A 13,703-nucleotide genomic window follows, 5' to 3' on the forward strand; every position below is an offset into this window, starting at 1 on the left:
AATATCCACTCAGAAGACCATTAACAGTGTCAGAACCAACTATGGCATTTGAAGTACAGTAAAAAAAAAATGTTCCATCAAATTTTATGATTTTTTTTTCAAAAGATTTTAAAAATTGTTTTTGGCTGTGCTCGAATAACAACATATTACCATACAATATCATGAGATAATCAAGCATCTAGACACTAAAAAGTTCCCAGTAAGTGACTCGTCTGATCACTCCTTATGAAGAGGCAAAAAATATTTGCAAGTGTAATTTTCCTTGAATATTATGGAAAAAATTGACTTTAAATGAAATGTAACTAGGAAAAAAGATGATAAGCCTGATTGTCCGTTCCTTTTTGGTCATCATAATTTAAAAAAAGGTAAAAGGAAGGTAAAGGATACGGCATTAGACTTTACAGTCCCTACCGGCGGTGCTGATCTCCGTTTCTTGGCCCTTCAGCCAGGAAGTGCAATGGGGGGTTGGGGGCCAGCCATCCTGTGCTTTCACACACCCTTCCTGTTTACCTTCCCCAGATTTCTCCAGGTACCCATTTAGAGCTGGGTCGACTCTGGCTAAGCTTACAGAGTCACGCCACTGACCCCCGTCCCAACTGAAGAATTGGGTACACCGGGATTCGAACCCACGTCCTCTCAGACAAAGGATCCCGAATCCAGCGCACCAACCAACTCGGCCAGGACGGCTTTTAAGTAGCGTAATAACTACTTTTAAGTAGCGTAATAATTCTATAAGCTTTGATCCAACAAGTTCAAGTTTAGTGTGCACAGGGCTTAGCTTAGGTATATGCATCCTTACCCCCAGGATTAACTAATTCCTTTTGCAAATGGCAGAAAGAAGCACATACGACAAGTGCAACTTCAATAAATATGAACTCTTCTAATAACGAAAATGACGATTCAAGCACCGAATATATATATATATATATATATATATATATATATATATATATATATATATATATATATATATATATATATATATATATATATATATATATATATATATATATATATATATATATATATATATATATATATATATATATATATATATATATATATATATATATATATATATATATATATATATATATATATATATATATATATATATATATATATATATATATATATATATATATATATATATATATATTACTTGAGTAGTGAGATAAATTTCTTGTCTATATTTAAAGGTAGTAATTACTATTTTCAGATTTTTTACTATTTTTAGTTTGAATATTTCAGCTACAAATCTTTTGACAGACTGACACGAACCGACGCTTGATTATATATATATATATATATATATATATATATATATATATATATATATATATATATATATATATATATATATATATATATATATATACATATATATAAATACATTGTATCAAATGTATTGTATCTATCTATCTATATAAAAACGAGTTGTGTGGATGCATGTTTCCGTTGGAATCATGGGAATGCGAGGAATAAGAACAGCCTCACCCTCATAAGGCCCTGTCAAGATTGTGGCCTCTATTAGGTTTTCCATTGTTTTTTTTTACGGCAAGTCGCGTGCCATTGCAAAGCTTTGGTGGGTTGATATTTCTTAAAAGTATTATTGGTACGCCTATTTTTAGTTGTAGCACGTGTGGTGGAAACCCTGAAGGATCTATGGAATTTAAAAATTCAGATGGATAATTAACCACTTCATTTGGTTCCAAAATACAAATTAACTGCGTAAAACTTGCGAATATACAACATTCTTCGCTGTCCAATTGTCGCTGCATATAAATAGATTGTCAGGTTTACCGACCCTCGAACATGCAACGTACAATTGTCCATGGGAAAAACAATCAGTATTAAGATCTATACCACGGTTTTCTAATGATTGACCTTGAGCTTTGTTAATGGTGATTGCAAATGCTAATCGAATTGGGAATTGCAATCTTTTAAATTGAAAAGGCAGATCCGTTGGAATCATGGGAATGCGAGGAATAAGAACAGCCTCACCCTCAAAAGGCCCTGTCAAGATTGTGGCCTCTATTAGGTTTTCCATTGTTTTTTTTACGGCTCTTCGAGTGCCATTGCAAAGCTTTGGTGGGTTTATATTTCTTAAAAGTATTAAAACAATATTGTTGATTTCGTGGACGTCTATAGTTTTGGGTGCGAGAATCGCTCTTTCACTTAGCCATTTATTATTTTTATAATTTTTTAGAATATTCGGAAATACTTTTTCAATCAATTCATTTTTGGACGTCACTAAATTACAGAAATCAGCAGGTAGTTGTATACGTCCTGAAATTGAGTCTACTGGGAGTTTTCCGTTTCCAATTGTCAGCAATTGATCTGAAAATGTTTGACCAGAGTCATCGTTTTGCAATCGGACACGCATATTTGTAGTTAATTTTAATATTTTTACGTGTGCCCATAAATTAGAATTTTTCAGGGAAGGATTCATTTCGTCTGCAGGAGTTGATCTAGGTATCATAGATAATGTTTGCCTGAAATCTCCCGCAAGCAATATTAATGTGCTGCCAAAGGGTTTCGACTTCCCTCTCAAATCTTTCAAGCATTGATCCAGAGCCTCGAGCGATTTTTTGTGTGCCATTGTGCACTCATCCCAAATAATAAGTTTGCATTGCTGCAATACTTTACCCATCCCAGATGATTTGGAAATATTGCACGTGGGAGTTTCTGTAGAATGCAAATTCAGAGGCAATTTCAAAGCGGAATGAGCAGTTCTTCCACCAGGCAGCAATGTTGCGGCTATTCCGGACGACGCAATTGCCAACGCTATATCATTTTTTGATCGAATTGATGCCAGAATCAGTTTTATCACAAATGTTTTACCAGTACCTCCTGGCGCATCCAAAAAGAAAATTTCTCCGACGTTGTTATCGACACAATGCATTATCGTATCATAAATGTCTTTTTGTTCCGACGTTAACTTGGAAATGTTATTTTGTACATACGACAATAGATCACTCGTGCTGTAACTTTGTTCACGATCCAATTCTACACATGTCGAAACAGCAGCGATACGGTTAGGTGAAGGCATTCCCAAATCCTGAAGAGGTTTTTTTGCCATACGTACATCTTATACGTAAATCTTCTGTAATAACTAAAGTGTAGTTATAAATTTCTGATGTAAAATCAAAAGTCATATCTGACGTCTCTAACTGTTTTCGATGGAGTATATTTTCGGGCATTTTTGACTTATATTTTTCCCATACCTCTGTAGGAGCTGATGGAGAGCAAGTTGTTAAAATGATGCCAAACAATGCACGAATTTGACTTGGGGTTGACGTTTCGCACGCGTCATTGATGCAGTTATCCCAGTGTTGGTCATTCTCCAATAAATTCAGAGCTTGGCATGCACTACTGTAAGTGTCATGTATAGTACCGTTTACAGTTCTCAAATACTCAAAGGATGTCGGACCGGGTACATTCACCAAAAGCAGGCGTAGAAAGAAGCATTCATGTTGATTGGGGTGAACGGTGTAGAGTCTTCCTATCGTGGTATCTTTGAAGATGGTAGGTTGGCCGTCGACTGACTTACCCTGTTTTCGACGTTCAAATACTCTATTTTTAGTATTCCACGTGTAATACGAAGGCACTTCAGTATACAGCAGTTTTTTTGCAAAAGAATCATTTTTGCGAAGCGAAAAAAAAGCTGTTAATGTTGTATCCGGTGGTTTCAGGACTCTTTGTTGCACGTTGGTTTCCGTGAAATAAACACGTTGACCATTCTGTAAATGTACCGCTAAGTGAACAACAGCTGGACTACGTTCATGTATCGGAAATGAAAGAATTCGCCAAACAGCTTCATTACTGCTTATGTATCTTCCAGCCTGATATTGTACGATTTCGTTGAAATCTTTGATTTCGGGCTGCAAGCCAAAAACTTCCATGTCACTGCCTTTGTTGACGTATTTACATATGTATTTGATTGCCTTTACGGAGTTACAGTATTCAACGTTTATGTGTGCATTAAATGTTTTTGATGATAATGGGGAATATGGAACACCCCACTGGTTATCTACTTCGATGGTGGTACCGTTACGCTTCTTTATTATTGCTGTTTTACCGCCATCTTCAGTAGATCTTCTTCTATATTGTGGGTAACCATCATTGCCAGTAATTGTGTTTGATACTAAAAGTCGAGGATATTGCTTTGTGCACCTTCCTTTGGCCATGCATGGTGAATTTTCGTTCAGTGCACCGCAAGGTCCAACACATCTACTCAAGCTATAATCATCGACTGGGTTGTACCTGAATGCCAGGCGATAACTTTCAGGTTGCTCTGATTCCTCGGCACGCTTTCTTTTCTTACTTTCTCTATCAGCAGCAAGCCTGATTTCTTGCTGTTCTTGTGATTCCTCGGCACACTTTCTTTTCTTACTTTCTCTATCAGCAGCAAGCCTGATTTCTTGCTGTTCTTGAAATTCCTCGGCACGCCTTCTTTTTTCACTTTCTCTTTTAGCAGCAAGTCTGCTTCCGCGTTGCTCTGGTAGTTCCTCGGCACGCTTTCTGTTCTTTCTTTCTCTATCAGCCTCAAGCCTGTTTCCTTGCTGTTCTTTTGATTCCTCGGCACGCTTTCTGTTCTTTCTTTCTCTATCAGCCTCAAGCCTGTTTCCTTGCTGTTCTTTTGATTCCTCGGCACGCTTTCTGTTCTTTCTTTCTCTATCAGCCTCAAGCCTGTTTCCTTGCTGTTCTTTTGATTCCTCGGCACGCTTTCTTTTCTGACTTTCTCTATCAGCAGCAAGTTTTTTGGCATAGACTCTTTGAGCATCTTCATCGGCTTTTACCATTGTAAGTTCATCAGTCATTTTAAACTTAAACATTAATAGATTTCTACGTGAACATATGTCTTAAATATCTTAAATGACGTCACCGTCAAAGCAAAATTGACGACAACTAATTTCATGACGTCAGTCAACACAGAAACATGACGTCACCTGACAGACAGACAGACACACAACTTGTTTGTATATATATAGAAGATATACTAGCTGTAGGGGTGGCGCTTCGCGCCACCCAAACACCTATTTGGTGGGGCGCTTCGCGCCCCCCAAGCCCCCCCGCGTGCGTAAGTCGTTACGCGCCATATTAGTTTTTTTGTAGTTTTTACCTTTTTTAGTTTTTTTCTTCTTTTGTATTAATGCTAAAGCCAAGGTTCAAACCTGGAGCCTCTCGGACCTAGAACCTGAAACATAACGCTTTACCAACTCAGCTACTTCGGCTTGAATACATTCGTTTTGAGCAGCTTCCTCGGGTGTTGCCATTGTAGGTTCTTCAGTCATTTTACAATTAGAAATTTCTCTTTCAACGGTCTTCTTACATTTAAAAATTTGTCTTTGAACGATACTCTTAAATACCTGTGTCCTGGTCGTCATTTATATTCCCTGTGTCCCGGTCGTCATTTGTGTCCCGGTATCCCAGTCTGTAATTTCTCTTTGAGTGTCCCGGTCGTTATTTATATTCCCTCTGTCCCGGTCGTCATTTGTGTCCCGGTCTGTAATTTCTCTTTGAGTGTTTTTTCTTCTTAGTATTTTTTAGTTTTTTACATTTTTTCTTTTTTCAGTTTTCTTTTTCTTCTTTATTTTTCAGCTTCACTATGAATTACATATCGCCGAACCTTTGTTTTTTTTAACTAAAATCTGGTAGGCATTGATGACCTTATCCAAGTCAAAATCCCAAACCCAATCATCATCGCTATCATTTTCAGTTTTGATATGTTTTGACTCTCGCTGTCCAGGTGGATCTTCATCTAACTGCGCGGTTTTGCGTTCTTTAGCCTCAAGCCTGTTTCCTTGCTGTTCTTTTGATTCCTCGGCACGCTTTCTTTTCTGACTTTCTCTATCAGCAGCAAGTTTTTTGGCATAGACTCTTTGAGCATCTTCATCGGCTTTTGCCATTGTAAGTTCATCAGTCATTTTAAACTTAAACATTAATAGATTTTTACGTGAACATATATGTCTTAAATATCTTTAATGACGTCACCGTCATAGCAAAAATGACGACAACTAACTTCATGACGTCAGTCGACACAGAAACATGACGTCACCTGACAGACAGACACACAGACAGACAACTTATTTTTATATATATATATATATATATATATATATATATATATATATATATATATATATATATATATATATATATATATATATATATATATATATATATATATATATATGTATATATATATATATATATATATATATATATATATATATATATATATATATATATATATATATATATATATATATATATATATATATATATATATATATCATGAAAAGAGAAATCACCAATGCTACAGCACAAACACACACAAAAAAAAAAAAATAAAAAAAAAAAAAAATAATAAAAAAAATAAAATAAAAAAAAAAAAAAAAATAAAAAAATAAAATAAAATAAAATAAAGAGACAGAAGGAGAAAAGGAAGACTGTTTTCCTAAATTAGTGATTAATATAGACCAGCACTTGAATGAGGCCTCAACCCTACTCATCCATACAATCACATAGGTCAAACAGCATAGCCACACACAATCAACCATAAAGAATAATCCATGGACAGGCAGTCATGTCGTCAATAAGTATAAGTCGTCATTTACCGAACAATAGAAAAAATAATATAGACAAATAATTAAGAGGCAACACCCAACATAAGGGCTCATCAGGAGAATACACTGGCCTATATTGGGTTTCGCCACTCTAAATTCTCTACCCAGCACAGTGTTGTGGCTACCACAGAATATCCATGGCATCCCCGCGTCAGGTATCACCCCCAAATTACATGCCCATGAAAAAAAAAACAGCAAATGTAAAACAACCAAGTAAAACCAAAACCAAAACAAGCTTATCCTGTTAATATATCCCTCCCTTTAGCAACAATAGGTAAACTAAATATTATAAATTTTACCAAATCACAAATATTAACACATTGCAAAAAACCTGAATGAACTAAACAATTATAGAATTCATCTTTACCATGTGGCTAATTTTTCAAAAAATTACGCTCAATTAGAAACGCAATTCAAAATAAATGGCGCTGTGACAACATTTCTCGAACCTCCCAAATTAGTTAAAAATTTCTTTAAGTATTTCTAGATAATTCTTTTGATATTTATTTAAAAGTTCGTTATAATGAAAACTAAATTTTTTAAATTGCCAAGTTAATTTATTTGCAGAAAAACCTCTTGATATCAATTTTTGGCTTAAGATTTTACATCTATTTTTAAAATCAATGTAATTACTACAAATCCTTGCATAACGAAGTAACTGTGAGAAAAACGCTGAATATGTGATATTTGAGTGCATATTACTTTCAGGGAATGGGAAACTAATCACTTCAAAATCAAAATCATCCGTTTTATTATACATTTTAAAACTTAATTTATTATTATCACAAATATTAATATTTAAATCTAAGAAATGATCTTCATGACCAGCGCTATGACTAGGCTCAAGAATAAGCTCTGATGGATATATATTTTTAGAAATATCAATGAAATCCTTACAATTTAAGACCAAAATATCATCTAAATATCTTTTATTATTTGACAAAGCATGTTTTAAATTAATTGGATTATTCTTATCCATCATATATTTATATTCTAGTTGACTTAAAAACAAGTCAGCTATAAATGGGCTGGCATTCCCCCCCATGGGAATTCCCATAATTTGCTTGTACAAATCACCCCCAAATCTTATATAAGTATTGTATAAAACAAATTCCAATAACTCAAAAATCATATCCAAGCTGTAACATCTCAAGTTAACTGTAGTATTGAAGCAGTTTGTCCATATGGCTTTTTTATTATAACTGTCTATTTTTAAGAACCTTTTACTAGATAAGAGGAAAGATTTCTTTATAACAGTTTTTAAATTATCAAACACTAAATTAAGTGATAAATTAGTATACATTGTCGCAAAATCGAAAGACTCAATTCTTTTAGCTGAAACCATTGTTAAAGAATCTATCACCTGCAGTGAATTATTAACACTCCAATATGGATTAAAATTCGAAAATTTTTTAATACCAGAACAATAGGTTTTAAGTTTATTTACAATTTCCTTTAAAATTAAAGAGAGGTCAGTAGCAGCAATGCGGGTTGGACATTTAGCTGCTCCTGCAATAAACCGTGGTTTAGGGGGATTCTTATGAAATTTTACAGTCCAATATAGGAAAGGGAACTTTTTATCATTGTCATTTATTTTAATATTAAAATTTTTAAAAAGTATTTCTTCAGTCTTTTCAATTAAATTCTCATCCTCTATATTTACCTTTTCATAAACATTAGTTGTGCATAACTCCCTTTTTAAGATATCACAATACAGTTTCTGACAAATTATGGCAAAATTATTATTAGCTTTATCCACTGGCACAATTACAAATTCATTCTTTAGATTAGCAATTGCTTGTTTAATCTTCGCATTATAAAATAATGATTTAGTGTTACTATTTTTTAAGTTAGAATATATTTTATTTCTTACTCTACTAATAATTAAATTCTTCCAACTTTGAAAACTCTCTTTATTTTTATTCTCTTTCTTACACCACTTATCAATAAATAAATCAAAATCATTTTCCAAGCCATCAAGAACACTCGATGGTTTCAGATGATGAGAAAGACGGAAATTAGCCCCTTTATTCATTATAATTTGAAGATCATCTTGCTTTATTATTGACAAGTCCCCTGTTATAACATGTTTGTAAGTAGGATTTACAAATGGGCCAAGTTGCTTACAATTACAAACCGGTTTCCAATTTATATCGCTATCTAGTTTTTTTAGTATTAAATTATAATTAAAAATAATTTGCCCAATAGTTTTTGAAAATTTATAAGTTAAAACTGGACTATCATTATGATTTAAATTACTAGGAAGGGCCTGTTTCACATGCCGCTGATTTAAAATTTCTGGTAAATTAATATCTTCAATCTGCTTACAAGTAAAATTAATAGGTAAATATAATCTGTTATCCTTATTACTAATCTTATCAAACTTTTTCTTTTTTGAAATAAATTTCGTTTTAGTTAGAATGCAAATTGTATCACATATTACTTTAAAATTATATTCAAGAGCTGTATTATTCTTAACAATCCAGAAAAGTTTGATTAAATTCCTCTTGGATAAATTATTTAGACACTTTATTACAGAAATCATACCCCTAGATTCAAGTAGCTGGCATAGATCTAAACACATCGCGTTTTTTGTAATTATTGTGCTTATTATGTGTATTTTTAATTATTTGGTTAATTATTGTGCTTGTGTAAACATTATATTAATTTTGGCTTTGTTTTATTTGTCGTTTTCCGTCTTTCTCTTTTCTTTTTTCCTTCTCTTATTCTCCGTTTGTTATTGTGTTTACAACGGATCATAGATAAATTCAATTCAGTTCAATTTCTCATTTTCAGATGGAAAGTCCAGATGAACGCGAGTACATTTCTCATGTAAATTTGTATACAGACATATTGGCTGAAATAGTTGATTCCGAAACTAAACATGATGTAAGCAGACTTCTTAGTATTCATAAATCAAGGAATCATGAAGCATTGGATGACATAAAAACAACAGGTGATGATTATATTAATCTGCACTATTTTGTCTGTTCCGTGCAAAGAGGAACGTGCGTTCAGAGAGGTCTAGTTTGGGATCCTCAAATTCTCATGTTTTTTTGTTACTTTATGATCATTTTCTTACAATTAACCAGTTTTATGAAAACACATACCTCCTCACCAAAGTTAATTCTTGTATACGTTCCTGCGCATCGTATGATTGTCAAAAAGTGATTCTTGTTTTCGTGGTACACAAGGTCAATAATAATTAAAAATTCAAAATTTTATATAATATTTTCAAGTACCTTTGCATACGTTTGCAATTATTACCCACTATACACTATACTACCACTATACTAATTATTACCCAATAGCTGAGTACTCAAAAATCTTTTTATCTTTGTCGACGCCATCTATAAATTGAAATCGTCTGGATTGAATATTGGGCCTTTTCTGTTGAAGAGTTTTTCGATCAGTAATGTTGATCAACAATCGCGAGAACAGATTGTGGATAAACAATAGTTTTGCGAGAAAATGAATGTTTGTTATCGTTGCGTAAAAAATGGCAATATTTTCAAAGTCAGTTGCACACTGTTTTATTATTTTCTACTGGACTTATGTTTGCTCTGGTAATTTTCACTGTATATGCAGCTTTTCATTGTTGGATCAAAGTTTCATTTTTATAACAATAGGTTTGCCCAGTTTCCTTTGGAGGGAAAAGGGATTGACAATCTACAAACCTATCTTCTCGTGTCATACCTTAAGTAAGAAATCGAGCTAATAATAAATGTAAGAACCTTTATGCCAAAGTATCTGTTTTTCTCTTCTACATTTTTAAGAACGAGGCCTATTGTGAAACACCTGTGAAAAGCAATGGATTTTCTCAGGCTTATAACCATGGAGCAAACCATTTTCAATGATTTCATGAGTGGGCAGAATTGTTTCCTTAAGAAAAAAAGACATGTTTTGTGCGTTTTGATATGAAATTTTGTTAAGTCATAACAATTTTTGATTTATATCGTGTTTTTGGGATTTGATTTCACAAAATACATCGAAATCCAGATATTTTTAAGCTCAGTAAGAATTCTAATTTTTCTTCGGAAATTTTTTTTCGAAGTCTAATTTAACTTAACTATTCTATTTAAGAAAAATCTCTACGTCTGGCTCTTAAATAATCAATTGTGTCTTTTAAAGGTTGATAAGAAAGGAGGGAACAGGGACAAACTAGTGCTTCACAGGCTATAAAATGATTTTCTTGGGTTACTTAGTGGGGACTGAAAGCCACCGGAAAAGTGCTTTCAATCACGGTGATACCGTTAAACTTTTCATTTCGATCGTATGGCAATTTGAGGATTTTTAAATCTTTTTAGAAATTACCATAAATATGTTTTTGTAATAAACTTCAACTATTAAGATAAACTGAAATAAAAATTACCATTCCTAAATAACATTAACGGCAACTTTTTTAAAACTAGACATTTTAGTTTTCCAAAGCATATTTTTAAATTTTCGATGACTGAGCTAGGATTCGCTCTTTTCCAGGTTGTCCTTAAGATGGAGGGGGCACAAAAAATGATGCAGGCTTTGCACAACACCGTTAATTCACTTCGTTAGATAAGATGAGGTGATTTTATTCATAAATGCGTGAAAAATAATAAATTGATCCTCAAAAAGACTCATTGCCTCGCAAACGTAGAGAATAGAAAGATTGCTTAAAATTGACAGAGAAGTTACCAAAGAAACAAAGAAAAAATAATAAAAGAATGATATTCATTAAAGAATAAATAAAAATTGAAGGATTAAGCAAAGTATAAAAATAACAACAAAAACTGAGGTGAAAAACTGCGAAAACTTAAAAATAAAACATATGAATGTTTCTGCCTCTTCCTCCCTCAACCAGGGGCGTAATTTTCTATGGAGCAGGCAGGACAACTGCTCCTTTTGACCCAAGTACCCCCCCACCTCCAGACCTCATCCCCTCCCCCAGCTGAAATTTAGTTTCTGCAAAAAATCTTGTCAAAATTAAGATAAACCTGCATAATTCAAGTATCTAGACAAACAGGTTAGTTTTCTTTAGTATTTCTTTGCCTTTATGGTAGTATATGACTCATTTTTTTTGTTTTCACTGCCATTTTCACTTGATTTGGAGATATTGACTCCAACTTTGCCCCCCCCCCCCAGTATTTTGACTAAATTACGCCACTACCTTCAACCCTAAAAAAAATCTCTTAGTAAACACAATTAAAAAATGGAGCTTTTCCCTAAGGAGTGTTTAGAGGATGCTTTCGTAGCAAGTAGATACTTCTCGAATCGAAAGAAACTACTTTTGTACTAAACCATAGGTAGTTGAAAAGAGATATATTTTAGTTCTTAATTTTGCATATTTTCTTTCTTTCTTTTTTTTTTGAATCCAGACAATTATCACGTTTCTTTTTTTACAGCAGAACCTTACTTGATTGCATTGATATGTTCGATTATTCTGATATTCGTCCTAATTGGAGCCCTGGCATTTCTATGGACACAAAATCACTGCAGGCGCCCCCCAACCCAAACTTATCCTCAAGCACAAACATTACAAATAATGGAAAAATCAAACAATCTTGAAAATGAAGAAAAAATAAGAGGCTCAAGGAACAGACCTGAGCGAGTAGAAAATAAGATTATGAATGAAGTGTCAGAGCAATGTATTTCGATCTGTGAAATACCTCCTATTCTACCTCCAAAGAAGGTTGGGGAGTTTAGTAAAGCAAGCAATTTGGAGGTGAGGAATAATGATGCACAGTGCTCTTTAAACAAACCCAATAAATGTTTAGATAAAGCAACAAAATTTCAGATTGATGTAAATAGAACTTGTGTGAGTTACAGGGAAAAACCTTCAAGGGAGCTAATTGTATGATAAGTGAAACCAGTGATACTCAGTTTAGAAATATAGAATTATATATTCTTATCTTTACAATTTTCGTTTTTGTGTATGTATTTTTATGATTTCCGGAGAACTACTTGTGATACTGAACGCTTTGAATAAATAAACTATTTCTTTTTTATTTGGAATTCTTATGTTTACAAAATTATGGTAGATTAATGCACATACTTGGTAAAGAAGCCTCTCAGCTGCATTTGATCAAAAGCCTTACATGAATTTTCTCCCAGTGAAGTTGATAATCGACCCGTTTAAACTTAATGTTCCCCATTGATTGACTAAATCCGTTTTTCATTTAATATTTGGTTCTCTATATACTATGGAGTGCTACTATATACTCTGTATACTAAGGTGAATCAATAAAAAGAAGTATCGCTCCTGCCACTCCTGCAACGGGAAATTTCTATGTTAGGAGGACTCCATAGACCTATTATGACCCAAACATAATTTAGTGCATCCAATATTAAAGGCTATATGCTTTGTATGTTCTTTATATTTGGTTCTCCGTATGCTAGTTTGTATTGTTCCGAAATGTGTTATATCCCACGTTTTCACTCGTAAAAATGGTTGAAAAGCGGAGCTTGAGTTTTTCAGTGTAAATATAGGGTTTAAACCAGCTGTGGTTTTAGGCCTCAATTTTGAGGGGGGGGCAAAGTACCTTAATAGGAGTTTATAATATAAGATAAAAGAAATTTAATTTCAGATGTCAGAAAACTGGAGGGGGGGTGGAGGCAGCTGCCCCCTTCCTGCCCAAGCCTAGAATGGTCACTAGTTTACACATTTAGGATGTCTTCTGCGTATAGTACAAATCTCGTTGACAATACGAGCAGGTATAGTCAACGCTCTCCATAAAGGACAGCTTTCATTTTTCTTCCTCTTTTATAAGGTTTTGCCGTGTAACATAACGCCTTCTGAATTTTTACTGCTGTATTGAAATTCAAGTGTCCGAAAATAATGCTAGTTTTGTTGCGTTGCGTCACATTATGACACGATAAACCTTTCGACTAATTTTAGTTAATAAATGAAATTAACGTTAAAATCCAAGAAAAAGCAGGAAAGAATAACATTATTTTAAAATCTAGCCTCACAAGATGAAGAAGAGCTATATCAAATCTCCAGCAGGGTAGTGTCCAGGATTTTTTTTTCTGGGTGGGGGGATACAAAATAATTTTTCCAGGGGGTACAATTTTTCTTTTAACACATCAAACATTTAT

The 13,703-nt window shown here is 33.4% G+C and overlaps 1 protein-coding gene across 1 annotated transcript in view; it reads left to right on the forward strand.

The window, feature by feature from the left end:
• The window catches only part of LOC136039082 (protein jagged-2-like), a 153,548-nt gene extending 140,935 nt beyond the window's left edge, over positions 1 to 12,613 (forward strand). Inside the window, exons 16-17 of the mRNA XM_065722566.1 lie at positions 9,429 to 9,588; positions 12,011 to 12,613. Of these exons, the coding sequence (XP_065578638.1) occupies positions 9,429 to 9,588; positions 12,011 to 12,465 (615 nt within the window). The 3' untranslated portion in view covers positions 12,466 to 12,613. The remainder of the gene's footprint in view (positions 1 to 9,428; positions 9,589 to 12,010) is intronic.
• Positions 12,614 to 13,703: the final 1,090 nt, after the last annotated feature.

The sequence above is a fragment of the Artemia franciscana genome, chromosome 19, assembly GCF_032884065.1.
Source record: "Artemia franciscana chromosome 19, ASM3288406v1, whole genome shotgun sequence".
NCBI classification, from domain to species: domain Eukaryota; kingdom Metazoa; phylum Arthropoda; class Branchiopoda; order Anostraca; family Artemiidae; genus Artemia; species Artemia franciscana.